This window comes from Hordeum vulgare, chromosome 1H, assembly GCF_904849725.1.
Source record: "Hordeum vulgare subsp. vulgare chromosome 1H, MorexV3_pseudomolecules_assembly, whole genome shotgun sequence".
In the NCBI taxonomy this organism is placed as follows: Eukaryota; Viridiplantae; Streptophyta; class Magnoliopsida; order Poales; family Poaceae; genus Hordeum; species Hordeum vulgare.
The window spans coordinates 398,165,335-398,193,231 of record NC_058518.1 but is presented as its reverse complement, the minus strand read 5'-3'; the positions used below and the strand labels follow the sequence as shown (position 1 = coordinate 398,193,231).

The 27,897-nt window shown below is 45.1% G+C and overlaps 2 protein-coding genes across 3 annotated transcripts; both read left to right on the top strand.

Annotated features, from left to right (window-relative positions):
- Positions 1 to 8,971: 8,971 nt before the first annotated feature.
- On the top strand, positions 8,972 to 16,209 carry LOC123440296 (protein BONZAI 3-like). 2 transcript variants are annotated; one of them, XM_045116882.1, is made up of 16 exons: positions 8,972 to 9,277; positions 10,842 to 10,889; positions 11,707 to 11,852; positions 11,934 to 11,982; positions 12,778 to 12,834; positions 12,975 to 13,145; positions 13,221 to 13,355; positions 13,464 to 13,525; positions 13,608 to 13,695; positions 13,776 to 13,887; positions 13,978 to 14,054; positions 14,126 to 14,263; positions 14,847 to 15,011; positions 15,082 to 15,195; positions 15,601 to 15,697; positions 15,810 to 16,209. In XM_045116882.1, the coding sequence occupies exons 1-16, from the start codon at positions 9,116 to 9,118 to the stop codon at positions 15,953 to 15,955; spliced, it is 1,767 nt and encodes a 588-aa protein (XP_044972817.1). In that variant the 5' UTR covers positions 8,972 to 9,115; the 3' UTR covers positions 15,956 to 16,209. The 2 variants fall into 2 exon arrangements, with proteins under 2 accessions (XP_044972817.1, XP_044972812.1); XM_045116877.1 differs by having other exon boundaries at positions 8,973 to 9,277; positions 15,807 to 16,209.
- A 5,913-nt stretch (positions 16,210 to 22,122) lies between these two features.
- Positions 22,123 to 27,687, top strand: LOC123440285 (RNA-binding protein BRN1-like). The gene is made up of 9 exons (XM_045116866.1): positions 22,123 to 22,547; positions 23,934 to 24,016; positions 25,069 to 25,120; positions 25,213 to 25,338; positions 25,446 to 25,528; positions 25,960 to 26,142; positions 26,640 to 26,976; positions 27,064 to 27,207; positions 27,293 to 27,687. The coding sequence occupies exons 1-9, from the start codon at positions 22,304 to 22,306 to the stop codon at positions 27,421 to 27,423; spliced, it is 1,383 nt and encodes a 460-aa protein (XP_044972801.1). The 5' UTR covers positions 22,123 to 22,303; the 3' UTR covers positions 27,424 to 27,687.
- The last annotated feature ends 210 nt before the right edge of the window (positions 27,688 to 27,897 follow it).

Sequence of the window (27,897 nt, the reverse complement as noted above, 5' to 3'; positions counted from 1 at the left end):
ACTTGCCGGTAAACGAGATTGAAATAGGTATGCGGATACTAACGATCGAATCTCGGGCAAGTAACATACCGAAGGACAAAGGGAATGACATACGGGATTATATGAATCCTTGGCACTGAGGTTCAAACGATAAGATCTTCGTAGAATATGTAGGATCCAATATGGGCATCCAGGTCCCGCTATTGGATATTGACCGAGAAGTCTCTCGGGTCATGTCTACATAGTTCTCGAACCCGCAGGGTCTGTACACTTAAGGTTCGACGTTGTTTTATGCGTATTTGAGTTATATGGTTGGTTACCGAATGTTGTTCGGAGTCCTGGATGAGATCACGGACGTCACGAGGGTTTCCGGAATGGTCCGGAAATGATGATTGATATATAGGATGACCTCATTTGATTACCGGAAGGTTTTCGGAGTTACCGGGAATGTACCGGGAATGACGAATGGGTTCCGGGAGTTCACCGGGGGGGCAACCCACCCCGGGGAAGCCCATAGGCCTTGAGGGTGGCGCACCAGCCCTTAGTGGGCTGGTGGGACAGCCCAAAAGGGGCCCTATGCGCATTGGAAGAAAAATCAAAGAGAAAGAAAAAAAAGGAGGTGGGAAGGGAAGGAAGGACTCCCACCCACCAAACCAAGTCCAACTCGGTTTGGGGGGGGAGACCTCCCCCCCTTGGCTCGGCCGACCCCCTTGGGGCTCCTTGAGCCCCAAGGCAAGGCCCCCCTCTCCCACATGTATATACGGAGGTTTTAGGGCTGATTTGAGACGACTTTTCCACGGCAGCCCGACCACATACCTCCACGGTTTTTCCTCTAGATCGCGTTTCTGCGGAGCTCGGGCGGAGCCCTGCTGAGACGAGATCATCACCAACCTCCGGAGCGCCGTCACGCTGCCGGAGAACTCTTCTACTTCTCCGTCTATCTTGCTGGATCAAGAAGACCGAGATCATCTACGAGTTGTACGTGTGCTGAACGCGGAGGTGCCGTCCGTTCGGTACTAGATCGTGGGAATGATCGCGGGATTGTTCGCGGGGCGGATCGAGGGACGTGAGGACGTTCCACTACATCAACCGCGTTCACTAATGCTTCTGCTGTACGATCTACAAGGGTACGTAGATCACTCATCCCCTCTCGTAGATGGACATCACCATGATAGGTCTTCGTGCGCGTAGGAAATTTTTTGTTTCCCATGCGACGTTCCCCAACAGTGGCATCATGAGCTAGGTTCATGCGTAGATGTCTTCTCGAGTAGAACACAAAAGTTTTTGTGGGCGGTGATGTGCGTTTTGTTGCCCTCCTTAGTCTTTTCTTGATTCCGCGGTATTGTTGGATTGAAGCGGCTTGGACCGACATTACTCGTACGCTTACGAGAGACTGGTTCCATCGCTACGAGTAACCCCGTTGCTCAAAGATGACTGACAAGTGTCGGTTTCTCCAACTTTAGTTGAATCAGATTTGACCGAGGAGGTCCTTGGATGAGGTTAAATAGCAACTCATATATCTCCATTGTGGTGTTTGCGTAAGTAAGATGCGATCCTACTAGATACCCATGGTCACCACGTAAAACATGCAACAACAAAATTAGAGGACGTCTAACTTGTTTTTGCAGGGTATGCTTGTGATGTGATATGGCCAACGATGTGATGTGATATATTGGATGTATGAGATGATCATGTAGTAATAGATAATATCGACTTGCACGTCGATGGTACGGCAACCGGCAGGAGCCATACGGTTGTCTTTATACTAACGTTTGTGCTTGCAGATGCGTTTACTATTTTGCTAGGATGTAGCTTTAGTAGTAATAGCATGAGTAGCACGACAACCCCGATGGCGACACGTTGATGTAGATCATGGTGTGGCGCCGGTGACAAGAAGATCGTGCCGGTGCTTTGGTGATGGAGATCAAGAAGCACGTGATGATGGCCATATCATGTCACTTATGCATTGCATGTGATGTTAATCCTTTTATGCACCTTATTTTGCTTAGAACGACGGTAGCATTATGAGGTGATCTCTCACTAAAATTTCAAGACGAAATTGTGTTCTCCCCGACTGTGCACCGTTGCTACAGTTCGTCGTTTCGAGACACCACGTGATGATCCGGTGTGATAGACTCAACGTTCACATACAACGGGTGCAAAATAGTTGCGCACGCGGAACACTTGGGTTAAGCTTGACGAGCCTAGCATGTGCAGACATGGCCTCGGAACACATGAGACCGAAAGGTCAATCATGAATCATATAGATGGTATGATTAGCATAGGGATGCTTACCACTGAAACTATACTCAACTCACGTGATGATCGGACTTGAGCTAGTGTAAGTGGATCATGAACCACTCAAATGACTAGAGAGATGTACTTTTTGAGTGGGAGTTTAGAGAATAATTTGATTAAGTTAAACTCTAATTATCTTGAACATAGTCTAAGTCCACTTTGAATATATTTGTGTTGTAGATCATGGCTCACGCGACAGTCACCCTGAATTTTAATACGTTCCTAGAGAAAGCTAAGTTGAAAGATGATGGAAGCAACTTTGTAGACTGGGCTCGTAATCTTAAGCTAATCTTACAAGCTGGGAAGAAGGATTATGTCCTTAATGCTGCGCTAGGAGATGAACCACCCGCTACGGCAGATCAGGATGTTAAGAACGCTTGGTTAGCACGTAAGGAGGACTACTCAGTAGTTCAATGTGCAGTCTTGTATGGCTTAGAACCGGGACTTCAACGTCGCTTTGAGCGTCATGGAGCATTTGAGATGTTCCAGGAGTTGAAGTTTATCTTTCAGAAGAACGCTCGGATTGAGAGGTATGAGACCTCCGATAAATTCTATGCTTGCAAGATGGAGGAAAACTCGTCTGTCAGTGAACATGTGCTCAAAATGTCTGGGTACTCAAACCGTCTAGCTGAGCTGGGGATTGAACTCCCGCAAGAGGCTATCACTGACAGAATCCTTCAATCACTGCCGCCAAGCTATAAAGGCTTTGTGTTGAACTACAACATGCAAGGGATGAACAAGTCTCTCGGCGAGTTGTTTGCGATGCTGAAAGTCGCAGAATCTGAACTCCGTAGAGAGCATCAAGTGTTGATGGTGAATAAGACCACTAGTTTCAAGAGAAACGGCAAAGGCAAGAAGGGTAATTCAAAGAAGAGCGGCAAGCCTGTTGCCAATCCGACGAAGAAACCCAAAGCTGGACCTAAGCCTGAAACGGAGTGTTACTATTGCAAGGGTATGGGTCACTGGAGTGCAATTGCCCCAAGTATCTGGCAGATAAGAAGGCGGCCAAAGAAAAATCAGGTATATTTGATATACATGTTATTGATGTGTACTTGACCGGCTCTCGTAGTAGTGCATGGGTATTCGATACCGGTTCTGTTGCTCATATTTGCAACTCGAAACAGGAACTGCGGAATAGACGAAGGCTGGCGAAAGATGAAGTGACGATGTGCGTAGGAAATGGTTCCAAGGTTGATGCAATCGCCGTCGGCACAGTTTCACTTCAGTTACCATCAGGATTAGTTATGAACTTAAATCATTGTTATTTAGTGCTTGCGTTGAGCATGAACATTATATCTGGATCTTGCTTATTGCGAGACGGTTACTCTTTTAAGTCAGAGAATAATGGTTGTTCTATTTCTATGAGTAACATCTTTTATGGTCATGCACCCAATGTGAGAGGATTGTTCATGTTGAATCTTGATAGCGATACACACATACATAACATTGAGACCAAAAGAGTTAGAGTTAACAATGATAGCGCCATATTTTTGTGGCACTGCCGCTTAGGTCATATTGGTGTAAAGCGCATGAAGAAACTCCATGCTGATAGACTTTTGGAGTCACTTGACTTTGATTCACTTGACACGTGCGAACCATGCCTCATGGGCAAGATGACTAAGACTCCGTTCTCCGGAACAATGGAGCCTGCAAGTGACTTGTTGGAAATCATACATACCGATGTGTGTGGTCCGATGAGCGTGGAGGCACGCGGCGGATATCGTTATTTTCTCACCTTCACTAACGATTTGAGTAGATATGGTTATGTCTACTTTATGAAGCACAAGTCTGAAACATTTGAAAAGTTCAAGCAATTTCAGAGTGAAGTTGAAAATCATCGTAACAAGAGGATCAAGTTCCTACGGTCTGATCGTGGGGGTGAATATCTGAGTTTCGAGTTTGGTGCTCACTTAAGACAATGTGGAATTGTTTCACAGTTGACACCGCCTGGAACACCACAGCGTAATGGTGTGTCCGAACGTCGTAATCGTACTTTATTAGAGATGGTGCGATCTATGATGTCTCTTACCGATTTGCCGTTATCGTTTTGGGGTTATGCATTAGAAACAGCTGCATTCACTTTAAATAGGGCACCATCAAAATCCGTTGAGACGACACCATACGAACTGTGGTATGGAAAAATGCCAAAGTTGTCGTTTCTTAAAGTTTGGGGATGTGATGCTTATGTCAAAAAGCTTCAGCCTGAAAAGCTGGAACCCAAAGCAGAAAAGTGCGTCTTCATAGGTTACCCAAAAGAGACAGTTGGGTACACCTTCTATCTCAAATCCGAGGGCAAAGTGTTTGTTGCTAAAAATGGAGCTTTTCTCGAGAAGGAGTTTCTCTCGAGAGAATTGAGTGGGAGGAAGATAGAACTTGACGAGGTTGTCGAAACTCTCATCCCTCTGGATGGTGGCGCAGGGCAAGGGGAAACCTCTGTCGTTGCGACGCCGGTTGAGGAGGAAGTTAATGATGATGATCATGAAACTCCGGTTCAAGTTTCTGTCGAACCACGCAGGTCGACGAGACCACGTGCTGCTCCAGAGTGGTACGGTAATCCTATCTTATGAATCATGTTGTTGGACAACAGTGAACCTGCAAATTATGAAGAAGCAATGGTGGGCCCAGATTCCAACAAATGGCTAGAAGCCATGAAGTCCGAGATAGGATCCATGTATGAGAACAAAGTGTGGACTTTGGAGGTACTGCCTGAGGGCCGCAAGGCTATTCAGAACAAATGGATCTTTAAGAGGAAGACGGACGCTGATGGCAATGTGTCCGTTTATAAAGCTCGACTTGTGGCAAAGGGTTTTTCACAAGTTCAAGGAGTTGACTACGATGAGACATTCTCACCCGTAGCGATGCTTAAGTCCGTCAGAATCATGTTAGCAATAGCTGCATTTTTCGATTATGAAATCTGGCAAATGGATGTCAAAACGGCGTTCCTTAACGGTTTCCTTAAGGAAGAATTGTATATGATGCAACCCGAAGGTTTTGTCGATCCTAAGAATGCTAACAAGGTGTGCAAGCTCCAGTGATCCATTTATGGACTGGTGCAAGCATCTCGGAGTTGGAACAAACGTTTTGATGAGGTGATCAAAGCATTTGGGTTTATACAAGTGGTTGGAGAATCTTGTATTTACAAGAAAGTGAGTGGGAGCTCTGTGACGTTTCTAATATTATATGTGGATGACATATTGCTGATTGGAAACAACGTGGAGTTTTTGGAGAGCATAAAGGATTACTTGAATAAAAGTTTCTCTATGAAGGACCTAGGAGAAGCTGCTTACATTCTAGGCATTAAGATCTATAGGGATAGATCAAAACGCCTGATAGGACTTTCACAAAGCACATACGTTGATAAAGTTTTGAAGAGGTTCAAAATGGAACAGTCCAAGAAAGGGTTCTTGCCAGTTTTACAAGGTACGAGATTGAGTAAGACTCAGTGCCCAGCAATTGATGAAGATAGAGAGCATATGCGCTCCGTCCCCTATGCTTCAGCCATAGGTTCTATCATGTATGCAATGCTGTGCACTAGACCGGACGTTAGCCTGGCCATAAGTATGGCAGGTAGGTTCCAGAGTAATCCAGGAGTGGATCACTGGACGGCGGTCAAGAATATCCTGAAGTACCTGAAAAGGACTAAGGAGATGTTTCTCGTATATGGAGGTGACGAAGAGCTCGCCGTAAAAGTTTACGTCGATGCAAGCTTTGACACAGATCCGGACGACTCTAAGTCGCAAACCGGATACGTATTTATTCTTAATGGGGGTGCAGTAAGCTGGTGCAGTTCCAAGCAAAGCGTCGTAGCAGATTCTACATGTGAAGCAAAGTACATGGCTGCCTCGGAGGCGGCTAAGGAGGGTGTCTGGATGAAGCAATTCATGACGGATCTTGGAGTGGTGCCAAGCGCACTGAATCCAATAACCTTGTTCTGTGACAACACGGGTGCCATTGCCTTAGCAAAGGAACCAAAGTTTCACAAGAAGTCCAGACACATCAAACGACGCTTCAACCTCATCCGCGACTACGTCGAAGGGGAGGACGTAAATATATGCAAAGTGCACACGGATCTGAATGTAGCAGACCCGCTGACTAAACCTCTTCCACGGCCAAAGCATGATCAACACCAGAACTGTATGGGTGTTAGATTTATTACAATGTGATTCGCATGATGATGTGAGAGCTAGATTATTGACTCTAGTGCAAGTGGAGACTGTTGGAATTATGCCCTAGAGGCAATAATAAATATAGTTATTATTATAATTCCTGTATCAAGATAATCGTTTATTATCCATGCTATAATTGTATTGAATGAAGACTCATTTACATGTGTGGATACATAGACAAAACACTGTCCCTAGCAAGCCTCTAGTTGGCTAGCCAGTTGATCAAAGATAGTCAGTGTCTTGTGATTATGAACAAGGTGTTGTTGCTTGATAACTGGATCACGTCATTAGGAGAATCACGTGATGAACTAGACCCAAACTAATAGACGTAGCATGTTGATCGTGTCATTTTGTTGCTACTGCTTTCTGCGTGTCAAGTATTTGTTCCTATGACCATGAGATCATATAACTCACTGACACCGGAGGAATACTTTGTGTGTATCAAACGTCGCAACGTAACTGGGTGACTATAAAGATGCTCTACAGGTATCTCCGAAGGTGTTAGTTGAGTTAGTATGGATCAAGACTGGGATTTGTCACTCCGTGTGACGGAGAGGTATCTCGGGGCCCACTCGGTAATGCAACATCACACACAAGCCTTGCAAGCAATGTGACTTAGTGTAAGTTGCGGGATTCTTGTATTACGGAACGAGTAAAGAGACTTGCCGGTAAACGAGATTGAAATAGGTATGCGGATACTAACGATCGAATCTCGGGCAAGTAACATACCGAAGGACAAAGGGAATGACATACGGGACTATATGAATCCTTGGCACTGAGGTTCAAACAATAAGATCTTTGTAGAATATGTAGGATCCAATATGGGCATCCAGGTCCCGCTATTGGATATTGACCGAGAAGTCTCTCGGGTCATGTCTACATAGTTCTCGAACCCGCAGGGTCTGCACACTTAAGGTTCGACGTTGTTTTATGCGTATTTGAGTTATATGGTTGGTTACCGAATGTTGTTCGGAGTCCCGGATGAGATCACGGACGTCACGAGGGTTTCCGGAATGGTCCGGAAACGAAGATTGATATATAGGATGACCTCATTTGATTACCGGAAGGTTTTCGGAGTTACCGGGAATGTACCGGGAATGACGAATGGGTTCCGGGAGTTCACCGGGGGGGCAAGCAACCCACCCCGGGGAAGCCCATAGGCCTTGAGGGTGGCGCACCAGCCCTTAGTGGGCTGGTGGGACAGCCCAAAAGGGGCCCTATGCGCATTGGAAGAAAAATCAAAGAGAAAGAAAAAAAAAAGGAGGTGGGAAGGGAAGGAAGGACTCCCACCCACCAAACCAAGTCCAACTCGGTTTGGGGGGGAGACCTTCCCCCTTGGCTCGGACGACCCCCTTGGGGCTCCTTGAGCCCCAAGGCAAGGCCCCCCCTCTCCCACCTATATATACGGAGGTTTTAGGGCTGATTTGAGACGACTTTTCCACGGCAGCCCGACCACATACCTCCACGGTTTTTCCTCTAGATCGCGTTTCTGCGGAGCTCGGGCGGAGCCCTGCTGAGACGAGATCATCACCAACCTCCGGAGCGCCGTCACGCTGCCGGAGAACTCTTCTACCTCTCCGTCTCTCTTGCTGGATCAAGAAGGCCGAGATCATCGTCGAGCTGTACGTGTGCTGAACGTGGAGGTGCCGTCCGTTCGGTACTAGATCGTGGGACTGATCGCGGGATTGTTCGCGGGGCGGATCGAGGGACGTGAGGACGTTCCACTACATCAACCGCGTTCACTAACGTTTCTGCTGTACGATCTACAAGGGTACGTAGATCACTCATCCCCTCTCGTAGATGGACATCATCATGATAGGTCTTCGTGCGCGTAGGAAATTTTTTGTTTCCCATGCGACGTTCCCCAACAGCTCAGCCGCCCGTGGAGGTGGGGAGGTGCTCGATGAGGACCGACACTTAGGATAACGATAGAGAAGGGGCTGGGGAAAGAAGATGTATATGACATGTGGGGATACGGATGTCACTGAGCGTAGATCGCAATCCGGGCTGGGATGGATTTTACCCCGACACACCAAACAGGTCCAAGGTTAAAATTTACCAGAATCAATGAGTAGAGGACGTGTATTTCGAGGTTGAGGTTTGATTACAACAAGCTATACAAATTCAAGGTTTAAAACAAACTTCACTCTTCATTGGTTAGAAGAAGAAAAAAAGGCCATCCGTAATGCGGGATAATGCCCGCGGCCCTAATGTGCTCGAGTCGCTTCATCTGATCAATCGATCAGCTCTCCCGTTATCCGGAACCGCGTATGAGGCCCCTTCTGTTCCACGAAGTATCCCGGCGATCTCAGATTTGATTCTCAGCATTTTCCCGTGCACCGCGCTGCCGCGTGCCGAAGAACAGGGCCTTTTTTTCCTTTTGGAAAACCATCAGGCAACTAACGGCAGCTCTTGGTTTCCAAAAATGGAACATGGCAAGGCACAGACGCGTGGGCCTCTTCTTCGACCAAAACATCGTGCCCGTCTCGACTCTCGACTCTTGTGCGCGTAAAAACGCCTACAAATATTGTTTTCTAGAGACAGGATTTGCGAACGAACGCGCTCTCCCTCCCTCTCTCTCTGTCTCTCCGCCCCCTCAGCTCTCAAACAAGTCCACTCGTTTCAAAGTTCAAACTCAAACTCCTCCGGCCGCTCCAGGTCCGAGATCGGGGATGGGGGGCTGCTTCTCCGGCGACGTGCGCGGCGGCATGGAGGCCGTCGGAGGCGGCGGCAGCGTGGGCGCGCCGTCCCGCGGGCCGCCGGCGGCGGGGGCCAACGAGGCCGTCGACCACTTCTTCCAGGGCCAGGCGCTGCGCCTCTACACCCCTCTCGAGGTACGCTCGCTCCCCTCCCCTCCCCTCCCCTCCACGGGAAACCCTAGTGCCCAGTCCAGCGCTGCTCGCTGGTCGCGGAGACTTTCCCAGAACGGCATGGTTCGCGGATTCGTGGTCACGGTTGGAGGCGGGGGGTTTTTTGGATGGGGAAGAAGGAATTCGGGGGTCGTCGCGAATCGCGATCGGTTCCGGCGGCTGGAATCTGGTGGGCTCTCGCTGTCAAGCGAGGCGGGTTTCGGGTGTCCCGTCATTTATTTGTTTATTTGAGTAAATGCGCTCCGCTGTCACAACGTGCAGATGCTTCGATGTTTCCCACCAAACCCATCGGCATTGCAATTGTCGCTTTGACTTTGGTCTGGATAGTACCACTTTTTATCTGCACGCGCACAACTTAGGGGTATTTTACTCGAGAGTTTGGGTTTGAAGCGGGTTTTGTGAAATGCCGGCGCTCGTCTCTGAATTTGGGTCTTGGGTTGTTTTAGTTAGGGATAATATGTGGATTGCGTATTTAGGTTTTGGTGCGTTTTTTGTCCGCTGGTCTGCGTCCACGAAGATTGCTCAGTACTATCATGTGACGTGTCCTTTACTCTTACGAGTATATATGAGTTCTCATAGAAGTGCTTGGGAAATTCGTCTCTGTCAGAGTCAACTCGGATGTGCGGCGCTAGCGCACCTCCAGCACTGTTCCCTCCGTTTTGAATTTTTTTTCTTTTTTTTTTTGCTTCAAATGCATGCGTGTTCATTTACAAAATGGCATACGAGTTCTAGGTGACCTGTTCGTGCACAAATAAGATCCTGAAGAAAGTGACGAAGTAATGTTTTTCAGTTTCCGCATGCGGTTCCTCAGTTGCTGATCGCATAGAATTTGATGGACCGGTCTCTGGAAAACATTTTTTTAATATTGATTAACATTTTGACGCTGGAGTATTTTCTGGAAGTGGATCAGAAATGGTCAAAGATATTTTAGGTTGGAGTGGGTGGTGGACATCAATCGTTTGCTTTAAAAATGGAACCATCTCGTGTAGAGACTAGTGAGTCGCACTAACGTTCACACACTGGACGATGAACTTTATGTCCTATACTACCAAACAATTTATTTTGTTTTATTCTGGACTAGGTTCCTATAATCCTTCCCAGATCCCACCTTGTGTGGGAGCTTCTGTGCACTGGGTCTGTCCTTTTTATTATGATTTACTCGACCCCTTTCAATTAAAAAATGTTGTTCAGACAATATAATTCTATGTCTTCAGATTCACAAGGATCGATGTGCTTGCAGTGAGTTGTGCGACACCTATGTATCATGATTTATGATGATTTGTGACAATGGGTACAGGAACTGTGTGGTCTCTTGTTTCATATTTTAGAGTTCATCTGTTAGAATATTTATAATGTTTTCAATGCATGTTCAAGGATACCATATGGTCAGATATGTTCCAGCCAGCGATAATGTAGAACCCTGTTCGGTGTACGTCGGTGCTGCATGCTAATATGTTCTCAACTAGCCGATAGTGGATGTCAATATGATCTGCCTTGATTGACATGTCGCCATCTTCCTGCATTGCAGCTATCTTTTTCAGCTTCCAAGTTGAGAAATATGGATGCTCTTTCTAAGGTAAAAAATACCATCCAGTCCTTCCATGCATTTCGATCTCTACGTATATTTATATTCCCTTTCCTGTAGTGCATCTTACCGTACCCTAACTTAAAAAGTGATATTAAACCCTGTTGGAACTGAAGTAGACGCTGCTCAATGTTGGATATCCTTTGGCTTTTTGCTAAAAAATGACAAGTTTTAAAAAAAGAAAACTATATGTTATTATGTATGAACAGGTGCAAATTTGTGATTCTGTATCCACATGTCATTTGTTTACCCTCTTATTGTACCTTTTTCACCTTTTTTAGACCAAAAAAGGTGTGCATGAACAATATTGGAAGTTTCAAATTGGCATTTGTTGTCCTTGTAGTTTTATGATCAAAGTTGTTATACATAAGACAAACAGAAATAAATTTCTGTTTTGGCCCTATAAGTTATATGTAAAGAACAACAATGCAAGCTAATATTCAGTTTTAGCTAACAAGAAGATGGCTTACATTTTGAATAGTTGAAACATGAAACCACCATCCCGGAAAGCGGCATGCTCATTTTCAAGATACGTTGCTCTCCTTTTCAGTTTATAGTTTGATATCTGTTTGTACATCAAAGATCGTTGCATTTCCAATCTATTCATAGTCAATCATTGTGTTTAGGTACGTTTCCTTTGCACCAGCTACACTTGAAACATGCATCCTACTGTCGAAGTTTTCATTGTAGTGTACAAAATCTTTTACAACAAAGTGTGTAACAGAAAATTATGGTGCTTAATTCTGCTTGGTTGCTTTTCTTGTGTATGTGTATGTATCCTCCTCAGCTATAACTCTGCTTGGTGCAGAGTGATCCTATGTTGGTGGTTTACTCAAAAATGAATGGAAGGCTAGAAGAGATTGGCCGCACTGAAGTGATATCGAATTCACTGGAACCATTGTGGATCACAAAAGCTATGATAAATTACCAATTTGAGATTGTGCAACCGCTCGTGTAAGTTTATAAAACTGTATACATACTGATTACTTATAGAAAGCTCATACTTACTGCTACCTCTTTTTGGACTCATGATAGGTTCAGGATATATGACGTTGACACAAAGTACCATAACACACCACCGAAGGTATATTCTATGCCCTTAATTAATGTTTTTTGCTTCACCCAAATTCAGTTTGAGTGCTTAATATAGCCATGCTTCAAATCAAGACATGCTTTCTTGTTTTATTTCACTGTTCTTTGTTATTTTCTTATGGCTACATTTAGTGTGTAAATTCTATAACTTTTCCTGCTAATATAAAATAATAATTTTTAAAAAGAGGTTTGTGGTCAGTACAAGACAAGGCAGTCATGCAGGAGAAAAGGGCCAATGTGTTAAAACATAGTGAAGGTGCCAAGTAAAGTGCTGAAGAACTTCAGTACAATGTTTTCTACCAAAAAGTACTACAGTGTGATGCATATTTGCTCATCAAAGAGTTAACCCTCCTAAACTAATGTACTGGGTAACTGTGTTAGACATATAGTAGCCAGATTACACGTTTAGGGCCTCATTCTTTTTTCCACACACATGTAGCATGCTAGCTGTTGTTTGTTTGCTCATTTTTTCGCCCCTGCATAATTTAACATCGGGTCAAAAGATGAAAGGTATGAAAATTTGCATAAATACTGTGCACATACAGTCAATGAGTGCTCAAAACAAGCGGTAGAATTTTCACAGTTGTCAATGTTTGGTCAAAATAATCTGGGTGATGAGATGATGGTACAGTTGTCTTACCTGTTTCATTGCGCAGAAAATGTAAGTTTTCCGTGGGCTATCTTTTACCTTCAGTGACTGACACAAGACAGCAACATTATAGCCTGCTTAGAATTTATAATCTATTACTATGCAACTATTGAAGCCTGAATCATTTGTATTATGCAGATGTTGAACTTGGCTCAGCAAGATTTTCTAGGGGAAGCATTCTGCAATTTGTCTGAGGTTGTGCAAAATCAGTTATATGATATAATGCATAATCCAGCTGCAGTATATAATTTCTCTAAATAAATGCAAATGAAGAAGAGAGACACACAAATGCACTCTCCTTATATTTATTTTGCACCTCTTTGCTCTTTTCACAGATAGTCACAAAGTTCAACCATAGCCTGACTTTGAACCTCCGGAATGGTTCTGGACATGCCCTTCAGGGCACAGTGACAGTACATGCGGAAGAAACTGCTTCATCAAGGATGGCAGTTGAGATGCAATTCCACTGCCTGAACCTGGATAACAAAGACATGTTCTCCAAAAGTGTATGGATAACTCCCTTGGTAGTTATAAGGTGGCAAATTAATTACAGTTCTAAATAATTGGTTTTTATTGTGCAGGATCCCTTCTTGAGAGTATCAAGACTGTCAGAAAGTGCTGTTGCCATTCCTATATGTAAAACAGAAGTGATCAAGAACAATTTAAACCCTGTTTGGAGGCCTATAAGACTGACATCACAGCAGTACAGTAGCAAGGCAAGTAACATTTTTCTAGTATATGAACTTTTGTGTCGGACTTTTTTAACACATGTGTAATTCAAGGTTAATATAAGTTTCTTCTTCTAATATGTGACTTTATTTCAGGATGACCCACTGCTAGTCGAGTGTTTTGATTTTGATGCCAGTGGCAACCACGAACTTATTGGGTAGGTTGGGTGAGGAAGTATTCTGGCATCTTTTGCCATTGATCCTGAGTTTAATTATTTTTGTTATTTTTCTGACAAATAGGGCTCTCCAGACAACTATCGCTCAGCTTGAAAATCTATATAACTCAAAGGCTGGATCAAATTTTTACAGCCACAAGGGACAAAAGAAGGTTAGATTTCAACTATATGACACAGTAATTAACAAAAAATTACTCCATCTAACCTCTCGACGTAACCAATCTGTGTTCAGTTGAAAGGACAGTTGTTCTTGGATAAGTTCCAGGAAAAAGTTCAACATACTTTCTTGGACTATATTTCCAGCGGGTTTGAGCTCAATTTTATGGTGGCTGTAGATTTTACTGGTAAGTTCTAATTGCAAGCTTAAATGATTTATCCATAGCTCTGTCAATCATCTGTTGCTTATTTGTGGTTATTGTTCCATGTGTTTCCAGCGTCAAATGGTGACCCTCGTGCACCACAGTCTTTGCACTACATTGACCCCTCTGGCAGACCAAACTCATACCAGCAGGTTTGGAATTTGACGCTGCTAAGATATTCCGTAAATTGAAAGCCTTCTTATTGAACCATTTGATGTACCAGGCAATTTTTGGGGCCAGCGAAGTTCTACAGTTTTATGACAATGATAGACGATTCCCTGCATGGGGTTTTGGTGCAAAGATACCACGAGGATCTGTATCCCACTGTTTCAACTTGAATGCAAGCACCAATGACTGTGAGGTGAGATTCATGCCTGATGAGCTACTCTCAGTTTTATTTAATTATTTTTTGACAATGGGTGATATCAAAAAAAAAATCCTCTATAAACCAACTCTTGAATATTTGTATACCGTAAGACTGAACTTTTTTTGAGCTTACAAGGTTTGTTTGTTTCTTGTTTTGCTTTTTCAGTAGTATTAACTGAACAACTAATGCTTCACACACGAGAATGTAGTGCTGCAAACCAAATTGTGTTCAGCTGCATCTACTGTTTTTGGCTTCCTTACAAATGTTTGTGTGCAGATATTGATGACTAAGAACCTAGATTCCTGTTGGACTCATGAATCTCATTAATTACAAAATAGAAAATAGTGATATGGCCATATCATGCTTGCCCTGTCTCATCCTCTTTAATTATTGTGACGGCAAATATGGTGCTACAAATGATGTGTGGTATTGTTCCTGAAATGTTGCTGAATATTGCCAAAAAATAAGAGCAGCCTATAGGATAACTGATGGTAGATCTTTTATATTTACCGGCTGAGGGCACCTGGATTTCTTAGACCGTGGTTGATGTTTAGAGATTTTTCTGTTCCTATCACAGGTCGTTGGAGTTGAAGGCATCATGTCAGCGTACTCCTCTACACTTTACAGTGTTTCTCTCGCGGGGCCAACCTTGTTTGGGCCGGTGATCAGCAAAGCTGCAGAAATTGCCAGCCATTCTGTGCAATATGGAAACAACAAATATTTTGTCCTGCTCATTATCACGGTATGTAATCATATATACTCATGTGACCTCTGTTCAAAATACTTACCCGAGCATTGTATGCACTGTGCAGGATGGAGTTATCACGGACGAGCAAGAAACAAAAGATTCTATTGTAAGGGCATCAGACTTGCCGTTGTCGATTCTCATCGTGGGAGTCGGGAATGCTGATTTCACTCAAATGAGGGTAAATCATTTACTGAATACGTGATGAATATTTCATCCTCTGAACATTCTTCTCGTCATCTGTCTTGAATGTGCTGTTACATGCTGGACATTGTTTACCTCGTTTTCTTTTGGAGGCTGCGCTGTTACATGTTGTGCCTTGGCATCTGGCTATTTCTTTAGTAGCTTTAGTTGTAGTCCGGCAGTCTGTGCTGCACTTTTTAATTGCATCTGTAGTGCCATGCGCCCAACGAAGCCACAGGCATGCACTTGCACCTACCAGAAAGTTTGCTCTGGTGTGATCACATGTACGTAGTTTGCCTGATAAACAACAAAGGCCGCCGAACATGCTGCTCCGTGATCTTTATTTCTGTCGTCACCGAAGTAGCAGTAACATTTACCTGACAATTCTCCTTGGCTTTGTCAGATCCTGGATGCGGACAACGGCAAGCGGCTTGAGAGCTCAACGGGCAGGGTGGCGACGCGTGACATCGTCCAGTTCGTCCCCATGAGGGAAGTCCAAGGTGAGCATCAGTTTCGCATCCTTCACCATCACTTACTCCAGCTCTTTGCTCATGTATAGTACGTACAACCGCCGAAACAAGCGTGACTTATGGACGACGTTTTTATCAGCAGGTGGGCAGGTGACGGTTGTCCAGAGCCTGCTGGAGGAGCTGCCCGGGCAGTTCCTGGAGTACATGCGCAGCCGGGACATGAAGCCGCGGCCGCCCCAGCACGCCTCGGCGCCGCCAGCCTACCCCCCTCCTCCTCCCCAGCTGTGAAGGAACCCCGCCACCCCACCCCCACGAGCTGGGCTGCGCCTACGTACCAGCTGGCAATTGTAGATTCTCCCGTCTATCTGTCTGACTAATAGGTACTGAACCCCGACGATAGGTTTTCCACCCAGGTTTAGGACGTCGCTGCAAACACTACGTATGGAAAATGAGATGCCTCCTTGTGTTTCTCTCACTGAACTGCTGCTGCTATGTGCTATGCAAACACTACGTATGGAAAATGAGATGGCAATTCCATGCAACAAAGCTCTTGGTTTCTCGTAGGGCCGGGCAGCCGTCGTATCATAAGGTGGGCTGAGATCCAACGATCTCGGTATTATTATCCTCTATCTAATACTACTAAGATAACAAAATAACGCACAATTGTCATGAAGGTGGCCGCTTCTGAAGAGAGAGAGAGAAATCACACACATGCTAGTTGTATTCCATGAGGAAGTATAATCAATTCAGTGGGTGATGCGGAAGGGAATGTAGTAGCATCAAATCGGTGGTGGTTATGAGTTGACCGTGCTTGCTATGGCTGGCTGGCTAGCAGTAGCTAGTTGCTGGCCAACCGGCATGGCATGGCATGCGGCATGTGGCCGCACTGGACGCCAGCCTAGAGCTGGCGGGCACATGTTGGTACTACTCCTGCTCCAGTCCGTAGCAATTACCGGTGAGCCCGCCCGCCAGGCGCCAGCCGGTCCATTCCATCCTGCCTGTCCCGCCCGAGTATAAGAATCTATCTGCTCCTCCCCCTTCCTTCCCAACAACCGGAATGCGCTGGAGCGGCTTCCTTCCGCCAGCGCGCCTCCCCCGTGCGATACCACCTTGTCTCTCTCTCTCTCTCTCTTTCTCTCCCTCGCCGAGTTAAATTTATCAATTAATAAACTGGATCAACGCAGAGGGATTTCCGTTGGCGTCGGACCGTACTGCGTGTTACCGTGATCATCATCATCATGAATTTCGCCATTACCTGCCCGCTACAGAGTCCCGTATAACTTTGGTAGTACTGGTTGAATTCGCGCTTTCCTGAAGCACGAGAACGAAAGCCTGGAAGCCAAAGCGACGTGCTGGAACATTCTTTCTCTATATGCTAACTGCGAAACCAGATCGAGCTAGTACGCCCAAAGGGCTTACCATGAATCTCCTCCTCTTCTTCTTCTTCTTTTATTTTAATACTCTCTCCGAGTTCATAAATATAACATGTTTTTGATATTTCAATATGAACTACATCCGACTTAGGAATTTGATATTTCAATACCCTCTTCGAAATGAGTGAACAAACACGACACAAAATTTTATGTACATCCGACTTAAGAAAATATTTAGTCTTATATTTCTGATGAGGAGGGGAGTATGTTTTTACTACCATCTATTCAAAGGGAGACAAGCTCTCTATGACAGACGGAATAATATCATAGAGAAACCAATATTTTAAAAAAAAAACTTTGTGAAAACGACGTTTAAAAAGTTTTGAAAAAATACGGGATGTTAAGAAGATGATGTTTTATCGCCACGCAAAATTTTAAGTTAAAACACATTAAAAAACGCGAGCTACGAAAAAAACAAATTCAGCTTGAATAATGATGTTACTTTTTGGCACTATTCAATGCTGATTTTGTTATTTCGATAACTCACATCATGTAATGCGTTTGAACTTAAAATTTTGCATAGTCATAGAACATCGTCCTCTTAACATCCCATATTCTTTAAAGATTTTTTAAAAATTAAAACATTTTTTTCTGACTTTCATCGGTCTTTCACCGGATGTTGGTTTCGGTATGAATTCTCCCTAGACAGTGATGCCCAAGACCGATCATTTCAGGAAACTCGGCCCCCTACTAGACATCACTATCTTTTCCTTTTTCTAACACACATGCCAAAGCAACGCACATAATGATCATTCTGATTGATAGTGGCACCATAGCCATGCATGTCGCTTTTCTCTTTCTTTTCCCGGTTGATGAAAGAGAAGGTTCCTCCCTTCCCTTTTTTACTTTTGCATTTTTTACTATGCTGCCCAGAAGATCTTCTTCATTTCCTATATTATACTCATCTCATCCGAGCAAGAATGGACAGCACTGGTATTTTCTGTAGAATGTTTATCTGCACCGCACATTGAGCTTTCATCGGGCAATAACTGGCCCTGCACCTGCAGCTACGTAGCAGCACTCGACAAGATTGGTGCGCCTAGCAATTTAGTCCCTGAATACACCCAACACCATTCATGCGCAGCTGCCATTTTTATCAGACGGGTCAAGAATTTCCCACCCCTCTCTCTCTCTCTCTTAAAAAGAAGGTGGATTGAGAAGAGAGTGACATGCCAGCTCCCCCGTAGGAGGACTGAGAGGGATAGTTCCAATTGGCGCGCTTCTGCCTGTCTGTCCTTGTTCATTCCCGTTCCCATTCCCATGGTTGGTGAGTTACTTTCACAGTCACCTTCAAGCAAAAACACCCGAGGGTCATTAGAGCAACTCTACCAGACCCCAAATCCCGTCGGCCTATAAAACGCGTTTGCAGTTCGGGAAAAACCGTTTTTACGGGCTAGCTCGGACGGCCGCAGATGCAGACCCCTAAACGAACCCATATAAAAGTATATTCGCCGAATATGCTTTTATACGGGTCGGCTTTTGCAGGGTCTGTTCGGACACCGCCGCGTCGATACGAAAACAGAAAACGCTCAATTCTCGCATTTGACATAAGTTCTCACAAATAAGTTCAAATTCAAACAAACATAACACAGTTTTACGCGTAAATAAAAGTCAAGTTCAGTACGACAAACGCAAAAGAGGGTCTTGCATCATCTTGGTCGATCTTCACTCCCCGCCATCGAGTCCATCTTGAAGTTCATCGGCACCACCGAATCCACCTCAAGCGCTTGTCCAAACTCCCGCACTGAAGTCATCGACATTGCCACCATATGGAGCAGAGAAAACATCTCCGGAACTGTAACACGGGCCGGCCGACGCGACCATTCTCCTCTTCAAGATCTCTCTCCTTTCCATATCATGTCATGTTTTGGTGAGGTCGTCCATGTCATCGCGGTTCATTGACATGATCTTGTTCTCTTCAACGAGCAACAAGGACATGGATTTGTTTTCAGCGGCGCGTGCTCTTCTCTCCTTAATGGCAGCTTTGCAGAGCCCCTCTTCTTTGAGCAATTGCCACTTTTCTTGCTTTTCTTTTGCCTTCTTCTCGGCCAACTCTTTTCTTCATCTCCAATGACTTCAACAACATCAACTCGTTTGATTGCACCATGGCATCAATCTTCTCCCTCAAGCTCGATGCTTCTTGCTCTCTCTTCATCTTCTCCTTAGTCTTCTTGTCGCCATCGGGCTTGTTCAAATTTCTTGGGCCATCGTCATCCTCGTCTTCATCCATGTTTGTAAGCAAGCCTCTCTTCGGTGGGGATTCTTTGTCGGTCAACTTCCACTTCCGCACTTTTGGAGCAACTCCCAACAATGCTCTAGTTGGAAGAATTTGCCTTCCGAAGCTTCCATGTCTTTGTATCTATGTTGGGCAATCTTGTCCTACACAATGTGAACAAAGTGATGTAATCAATTCTCATGATGCAAATATGATTATGCACAACTTGAACAAAAGCAAAACAAACTCACATAGTTGGATTACACGGTCCCACTTGGAGGTGCATTGCGTACTTGCTCCAAGCAAGCTACCCAACGGCTGCACATAGGCTTGATATTCTCCCAACGCACTTGAAGCGAGTGAAATATGCGTGGAGTCCTATTAGGATACTTTGTCATAATGCGGAAGTATTGATCTTCGATCATTTGCCAATATCTCTTGGCGGTTTGAGAAGTACACGTGCATGCATCAAGAGACACCGCACTCCATGCTTGGATCAAAGCTTGATCTTCCAAGATCGTGTAGTTCTTCGATCTTTGGCTTTTCCCAGTTTTTGATTGTGATTGCTCATACGCTTCCGCTTCGATCTTCGCCAAATCGTCCTCACAACCATGATCATCCACGCCGCCCTTCGTTTCATTGTAGTCGAGTGCGGCGAACAGGGCTTGATTAATGTCAAGGACATTGGTGTCCAACAAGTTTACGAACTCGGAAGTTGGATCGTTTGAACCACCGCTATATTGAACGATTAACAAGTCACGAGCTATCGCAACAAATGGCAAAAACGAAAGAAAATGGCCATGACCGAAGACGCATACCTTCCGGCCATTTCGTCGAACACCTCGCTTGCGGGGGGAGCGACACCATTGAACGGCATCGCCGGGGCATATCTTTCCGGGATGGAGTGAGAGGATGAAGGATGCAGCTTGTTTGTAACCAGAATCCTCTTCCTCTTGCCGCCCACGGCCTTGGTGACCTTCTCCGCCGCCGGCCGAGATCGCGCAACAGCATTGGCGCCCGGAGTGCGAGCCTTCGCGGCAGGGGCTACCGGATTTCTGCCCTGCACGACCACGTTGCCCTGCCGCTTGCGGGCAGGCGCGACGCTAGCTTGAGCAACGGCGGGGCCAACATGGCCGGCAACGAGATCCGTCCGAGGGGAAGGAGCGTGCACGACCTCGATGGTGATGGGGGGCAGCAAGGAGGTGTCCATGGCGACGAGTGACGGCCACGGAGGATGCACCGGAGCGTGCGGTGGCGAGGCAATGGTGGCGGTGGGTGGGGGAGCGGGAAAGGCCGTGCGGAAATGTCCCTCCCGCCAAATCTTGTTGCGGATAGGGGCTGAGCTCGGGTCGGCCTCCCAGCCCGTGAAACTAGAGGATGGGGGAGAAGTTTTGCCGCGCCCCGCAAAAATATTTGCGGGCCAGGGCGGGATCCGGGGTCTGATCGGACAGGTTTTCCCGCCCCGACCCGCACTTTGACAGTTATTTTTCTGGCTGGGGCGGGATGCGGGGTCTGCTAGAGTTACTTTTAGAGGAAGATCTCGGAGACCCCCAAAAATGCATACATGTACGTAACATTTTAACAATCGGCCAGGCGTGGAGAGGTTGTCACGGTAATTTGTTTTTTAGCACATTAGAGACGTCACCGACGCTACTCCTATGACCACCTTCGAAAGATTGAGTCGAGAGTCATCTGAAATTGACGAAATCATCACAGATGTTTCGTAGTCGATGAGAACATCTCCTTCACCGAACGCTCATCGCCGAAAGGCCTCAAATAAATTCGAAATAATACTACCATCAATGCCAAGTCTAGGACTTGAACTCTAATGGATTGGTTCCACTACAAGAAACCTAACTATCCGCGCTATGCTTGGTTCACGTCATAACAATTTATTGGTCATTTTACCTTCATACATACAAAAATGGGATGGAAGTCGTCTCAAATTTTGAATTGGGCCAGTCGATTTCTAGGATCAATTTGAGTCGTTGGATGACAAACGTATGTTGATGGTCACATCTTCTTCCTCCAACTATCGTCCTCTCGTTATGTCGCCGCTCGCGGGCGGCGACGCTCCCGTGTAGCCTTGCTGCACCACCCTCCCCCCAACTGTGGCCCACCACCATGTTGTCGACCCCTAGCCATCCCTCTACCCCCTGGCGCCGACGGAGATTTTCTCCGATGAAGTTGCAGCGCCGTCGTGTTATCACCCCACCTCCATCATTCACGGGTAGCCTGCCAGCGAGCTCCTTCCTTGAAAATCGACCGACCCAAAACCGAAAGACAATCGACAAACATTTAGCTATTGTGGCAAAAAAATATTGTTGTATGTGCATCAATTCACACTCTTCCCCTTTTTGTCACGATTTTGATGGATTTGCAAACTGTCGTATCATTTGAGGTACGAAGGTTTCTCTCGCATCTTTGATGAAAGAACTCTGGAAGTTTCTCCATTGTAGTTGAGTTTTACACGAGTTGACTTCGCCTAAATTTACCAAGTGGCAAACTCGGTCAGCAGTCAGCACACGTAAATCATCTTGACCTCGCCTAAATTTTAAACCAGCACTAAACATCATATAGTAAACAAAAATGGCTAATTCTACGCTAACTAACTGGAAAATATCCCTTTGGGTTAATTAATCTACATGCAAATCATTTACCTGCATTTTTCAAAAGAAAAGAAAAAAGAGGGAGGAGAGCAGAAGGAAAAAAAAAAGGAAGGAGGGAGGGAGGGAGGGGGGAAATCACACCACCTTGTCTTCCCTTCGCTGTCCCTCACTGCCAGCATACCATATCCATTGCTCGCTCCTCCCTCTCCTGTCCTAATTCACTACGCCGCTACTAGTATTTATTTACTATTAATTGCCCCGACTCCGTCTCCGTCTCCGTCTCCGTCCCCGTCCCCGTCCCCGCCTCCTCCACCGTCGCCGCCCAAATTCCCACGCAAACCCTAAGCCACCCAGCTAGCTCGACGCCCAGCCACGCCCAATGGCGGAAGACGCCGGCGACAGGGAGCAGCAGCAGCCCGCGGCGGCCGCGTGCGCCGGAGCAGTCGGAGCAGGACACGCCTGCGGGGAGGACGGGGGCGGCAGGGACGAGAGCTCCGTCAAGCTCTTCGTCGGCCAGGTGCCCAAGCTCATGACGGAGGCCGAGCTGGCCGCCATGTTCCGCGACGTCGCCATCGTCGACGAGGTCACCGTCATCCGCGACAAGGCCACCAAGGCGTCCCGAGGTCCGGATCCGTACGCCCCGCCCCGCCGGATTTCCCCCCCTCGCAATGCCGTCCCGCGCGTGCTTGCCTCTCTGTTGGTTTTGCTGGGTTTGGATCTGGGCGCGTTTCCCGTTGCTCGCGTTTTCTCCCTGCTCCCGCCCACGGCGGCCCCGGTGTGCCTCTGCTCGTGGCAATGCCGCCCGGCCACTTGAGCCGCGCCTGATTTCTGCTTCTTCCGGCCAAAAGTTCTCGCGCTCCGCTGGGAATTGGGTTTCTTCCTTGCCGATTCAGGCGCAATTGCGGCCGTTTTCGTGGGGGATTTTGTGCAAGGGCTGCGTTGAATTGCTAGCTTCTGCCATGGCGTGAACTCCCTGTGGAGAAAAGTCAAAACGTTTGCCCAGCTCTGCTTTATCCCGCGTTTTTTCACTTTGATGTTCTCATCTCGTATGTAGGAGCTCCGAGCCGCATCAGCTTCTCTGCTTCTCGGCCGCTCGAGCTCGGATTTTGTGCTGAATTAGTGGGGGTTTACCATCGCCAGTAAAATACTCCCGAGTTAGTTTTATGGGGTTGGATTGGTAAAATTTTTCTTTGCAGAAGTTTAGCTTTCGTTGACGTTGCTTCTCGTGTGTCTGTGTTTCGATCATGGGATGCGAATTTAGGTGTTTGGCCATGGTTAAATTTTTAGATGGATTGAGCTCGATTTTAAGCTGTCGATTGGACTCCAGCTATAAGCTGTCCTTGTTAGTTGTTAGTACAGATTCATTTCAACCAATAGCTGGACGAAGGCGCGTCTTCTCTGTACGTGCGATAGGCTGGATTTTAGGACCAGTGGAATTGCAATGTGTTTGTTGCTGTTTCGGTGGATTTCAGAATTTCATAGGCCCCATCAAGGAATTTACTCTCAGATGGTATTGAGAGGCTTTGCTCTGGATATTTTTGGCTATTTACCTTACAATTGTGCTCAGCCACTTACCCTACTATGAGATCGTGATTCAAGATGATGAAATCTGATGGTAACTATTTAGAACTTGTCGTAGGAGACACTTTCCTCTACCCCGAGCAATCAGTGCTTCTTCGTTTTGACTGGTTTGATTTGAATTATATCTGTTCCTGTTCGGAGGGATTGATTGTTTTGCTTTTACTGTCCCAGGAGTTTGATGTGTGAAAGCCATCAAATAAAATGGTGTCCTGCATGTGCAAATTCAGAATCCTGTTTGCTACGAACTACTGATATTATACAAGTGTTATCATTTGAGAATCTTTCTTAGTTTTGGTGTTCCGTTGTTCCAGTGGATATTAATTTTATGTATCTTGTGCTCTTTTTTCTTTGCTCGACTGTAGTTTCCAAATGGCTATCCTCGTGATATTTTAGTTTGATCTTGATATATGGTATACTGGACATTGCAGGCTGCTGCTTCCTGATCTGCCCATCAAGGGAGGAGGCTGACAAGGCAGTGAATGCATATCACAACAAACGCACACTTCCTGGGGTATGCAGACACGACCCTTCTTGTTTCACATGTATCTGCTTGGGTAACTCGGGTATAATTTAACCAACTGATGCATCTGAGGGTTCCTTCTTTCTGGATCTGTTGTTGTTGGGAGCTCTTGAATGCTGGGTATTGTTGGCAATGGATGAACCAGGAACGGAGTACTCCATCCGTAAAGAAATATAAGAGCTTTTAGAATCACTAAGAGAGTGATCTAAACGCTCTTATATTTCTTTACGGAGGGAGTACATGTCTACGCCAGTCTAGTTAGGGTTAAGTCTTAAATGAATACTTAGTGAGAGATACCCAGGAAGTTGGCTCATTATTGGTGATCTGTGAAGTTTTTTTGTGACTGACCTTTGTCGCTATCTTTGCATTTAATATAACCATTTTAAGGTTGCCCATTTAGCCCAAACTAGCTAAATACCCGTGCGTTGCAACGGGGCAACTTTATTCTAGTAGTTCAACATAGGAAAATTTGATTGGATCTAGTTCCAGTTATGGTACAGTTGAACCCTACTGCTTGAAACTGTAGGGTATAAGCCCCTGCCACTTAGAATTAGTACTTCCATCCAATTTTCCAGCCCTTCCACTTGGATGTCAATGACAGTTCGGAAAGGTTAAAGACTTGATCTCAATCCTACGATTCCCATTTGCATCTCTAGATATGAAGGATGTTACATTGTTGTACGTGACAAGTATCAGTTGATTGTCTTCTCTTTTCTTGTAGAATTGATGTAGTCAATCATATCTAACCCTTAAAGCCAGCTATCCTTGATATGTGCGACTTTGGATAAATTCAGAGCTGATACTTTACCTTAGCTAAGAATGATGCACCAGTTGTCCCAATCATGATTTTTTAGATCGTGTTGACTGGTAATCTCCATATGGAACGGCAGTCCAATGGCTAGTAGTAGTTCTTTTAGTGATCGCAGATTTATTTTTCAACATCTTCTTTGCATATTCCCTGAACACCAATATAATCTTGCAGGGCTGCTCTTACTTCTCTCTGAATGTTATTAATGCCCCATTTTTCCTCTGTTTGAAACCAGGCCCCGAGTCCATTGCAAGTAAAATATGCCGATGGAGAGTTGGAAAGGCTGGGTAAGACACTCCCTAAAATCGAACTTGTGTATCATTTATTGGTAGAATTTTATTTTGTTTCTCATCTGACATGTCTACACTGTTACTTCCAGAGCACAAACTTTTCATCGGAATGCTCCCCAAAAATGTAACAGATGTTGAAATGACTGATTTATTTTCACAATATGGAAATATCAAGGACCTGCAGATTTTGAGAGGTTCACAACAGACGAGCAAAGGTAAAAGTTTCTTCTGGGAACAGTTGATTTATTATGACTTGAACCGAATATTACTTTTCTTGTAGACTTTGCACATTTAGCTGCTTACCAGCCGTGGATTTTTGCAGCTGGCTGTGCCTTTCTGAAGTATGAAACAAAAGAGCAGGCAGTGGCAGCTATCGAAGCTCTAAACGGGAAGCACAAAATAGAGGTTCGTCAAAACATAAGGATTCTAAACAATTCCAACTCTCTTTAGTAAAATTCGAAATCAGTTGCAGTGCTGCAAAGCATCACAAAGAGAGAGAGGGAGAAGGGAACTTTTAATATATGAAGCAAAAGATACAGCTGTACGTCCAGCTCAAATCAACCATAGATGAGCACAGAAATTGCTTTCCCCATGTGTGTGGTGGATTCTGCTGACCTATTTGATCTGAACATTCTTGATCTCCTATGAGAAATGGGAACAAGGGTTACAAAAACAGGAACTATCTTCATTTTGTTGCTGCATTTTGAGTTAAAGAAAATCAGAATCTAACGGCTGGAAGTTTGAAATCATGGACATTTGTGTTAGTTATTTCCCTTCCTTCTGCAACTTAATGATCGGTAAAATAAACTCTGACATGCCTTAATTCTTTTTGTTAGGGTTCAAGTGTACCTTTGGTTGTGAAATGGGCTGACACAGAAAAAGAAAGGCAGGCTCGAAAAGCACAAAAGGCTCAATATCCGCCGTCTAATATGTCAAATGCAAATGCAATGCAGCAGAGTTCGTTATTTGGTGCTTTACAGATGGGATATGTGCCACCGTATAATGGCTTTGGCTACCAGGTGAATTTATGATACTGAAATCTGTAGCTTATTGTGCCCATACAGTAAAAGGATATTCCAATAATATCATTATTACTCTTGCCGTAAGCAGAAATAGCAGCACTTTCTAGCTTATTCTTAGAATGGATTTTCAGTTTGCTGAAACAAATGGCTGTTCAAGAAAGGCATGTTTTGTGGAAAGTGGAAATGTTTGTCTTCACCTTCCGCTCTTCATGTTGTTCTAGGTCTATAGCCTTTGTATAGTTGTTGCACATTTACTGTTGCAAACAACCAAACAGAAAAGGCCATTGTCGTTTGCAACAGAGAAGGGCATTGTTTTGAACTGCTGCAGTTTCTTATCTTTCTTAATGTGCCGGTAGTCTTAAGCAAGGTCCAAAATGACTTGAATCAGTGGCATGCTAATGCTGTATGACCTTTTATCAGTGCCCGCCACACTAGCCCTGAATATGATTCGCCCTGTCTTGTGGTTTATAACTCTCAATTGTTGATATGTACAGCCACAAGGAACCTATGGACTTATGCAGTACCCTTTATCTCCGATGCAAAATCAAGCAGGCTTCCAGAATATGGTTCAGCCTGTCAATCAAGGAAGCTCAATACGTGGCGTTAGTTCTGAACTATCCCCTAATTCAGTTGCTAGGTCATTCAATTCAATGCAGTTGGGCAGCCCTTATCCAGCTGGGCCTGGTATGCAGTATCCTGGGTCATATCCTGGTGGTGGCATCAATAGTCGTCCTTACATGAATTCTCATAATTCCGTTAAAGTTCCTAATGCAAATGCTACATCTCCCACATCTTCAAGTACCGGCAGCAACACTGGTCCTCAGCTAGAGGGTTTGTCTCCTTTAATATAGTTATATTCCAATTTTCATTTCTTCACAGGTATATTTTACAGATGATATGTATCATGCGTGTGTGCAGGTCCTCCTGGAGCCAACTTGTTTATCTATCACATCCCGCAAGAATTCGGCGACCAAGATCTAGCACATGCATTTCAGAGTTTTGGTAGAGTATTGAGTGCCAAAGTATTTGTAGACAAAGCAACTGGTGCTAGTAAATGCTTCGGTAACTAACTCTTCATGCTAGCTAGATTTCCTAGAACTGTCATCATACCAGCATGATTTGTTAATCCATTCCTTGCTGGATGCAGGTTTTGTAAGCTACGATTCACCTGCTCCTGCGCAGGCAGCCATAAGTATGATGAATGGGTTCCAATTAGGTGGTAAAAAGCTGAAAGTACAACTCAAGAGAGACAACAGCAAGCACAATAAACTTTACTGACAGCAGCAGTGGAAACCCTCCAACACGATCAGGAAAAACCGGTACATATGTGTCGCACAATTGATCGTTCGTCCCATTGTTTCTTCTGGCCTCCACCATGTGTCATCGTCGGTGGCGGTTTGTTGTATCTTGGTTCAATTCAATTCAACATTCTTGAAAACTGCTAAGTTGTTTTATTTCGTCTCAGCATAGTTGTAGCCTCTGTACCATCAGACCCATTGTACATCAGACATTGATTCATTCAATTGCTTCCTTTTTCTTCTACTCATAGTCATGCTTCCTTGTGAAAATGCTGCCGGTTTTCCTTCACTTTTGGCGTGCCCCTTTCCCTATATGTTGTATGGGTTTTGGAGTGGTTTCTTGAATTGGTCACGAGCCTTTCCTTCGGACGAGGTGTCGACGTGGCTCTTTTATGTGCCAATTTAGGATCCGATCATGTTGGTTTGTGGTTCCGGACGAGTGACAGTCTCGCAT

Excerpts from the sequence above, each read along its gene's own strand:
- LOC123440285 (XM_045116866.1), top strand. The coding sequence starts at position 22,304 with ATGGCGGAAGACGCCGGCGACAGGGAGCAGCAGCAGCCCGCGGCGGCC. Across the intron at positions 22,548-23,933 it reads GGCCACCAAGGCGTCCCGAG|GCTGCTGCTTCCTGATCTGC; the intron begins GTCCGGATCCGT and ends TGGACATTGCAG. Across the intron at positions 27,208-27,292 it reads TGGTGCTAGTAAATGCTTCG|GTTTTGTAAGCTACGATTCA; the intron begins GTAACTAACTCT and ends TGCTGGATGCAG.
- LOC123440296 (XM_045116877.1), top strand. The coding sequence starts at position 9,116 with ATGGGGGGCTGCTTCTCCGGCGACGTGCGCGGCGGCATGGAGGCCGTC. Across the intron at positions 14,055-14,125 it reads GACCAAACTCATACCAGCAG|GCAATTTTTGGGGCCAGCGA; the intron begins GTTTGGAATTTG and ends TTGATGTACCAG. Across the intron at positions 14,264-14,846 it reads CAAGCACCAATGACTGTGAG|GTCGTTGGAGTTGAAGGCAT; the intron begins GTGAGATTCATG and ends TTCCTATCACAG.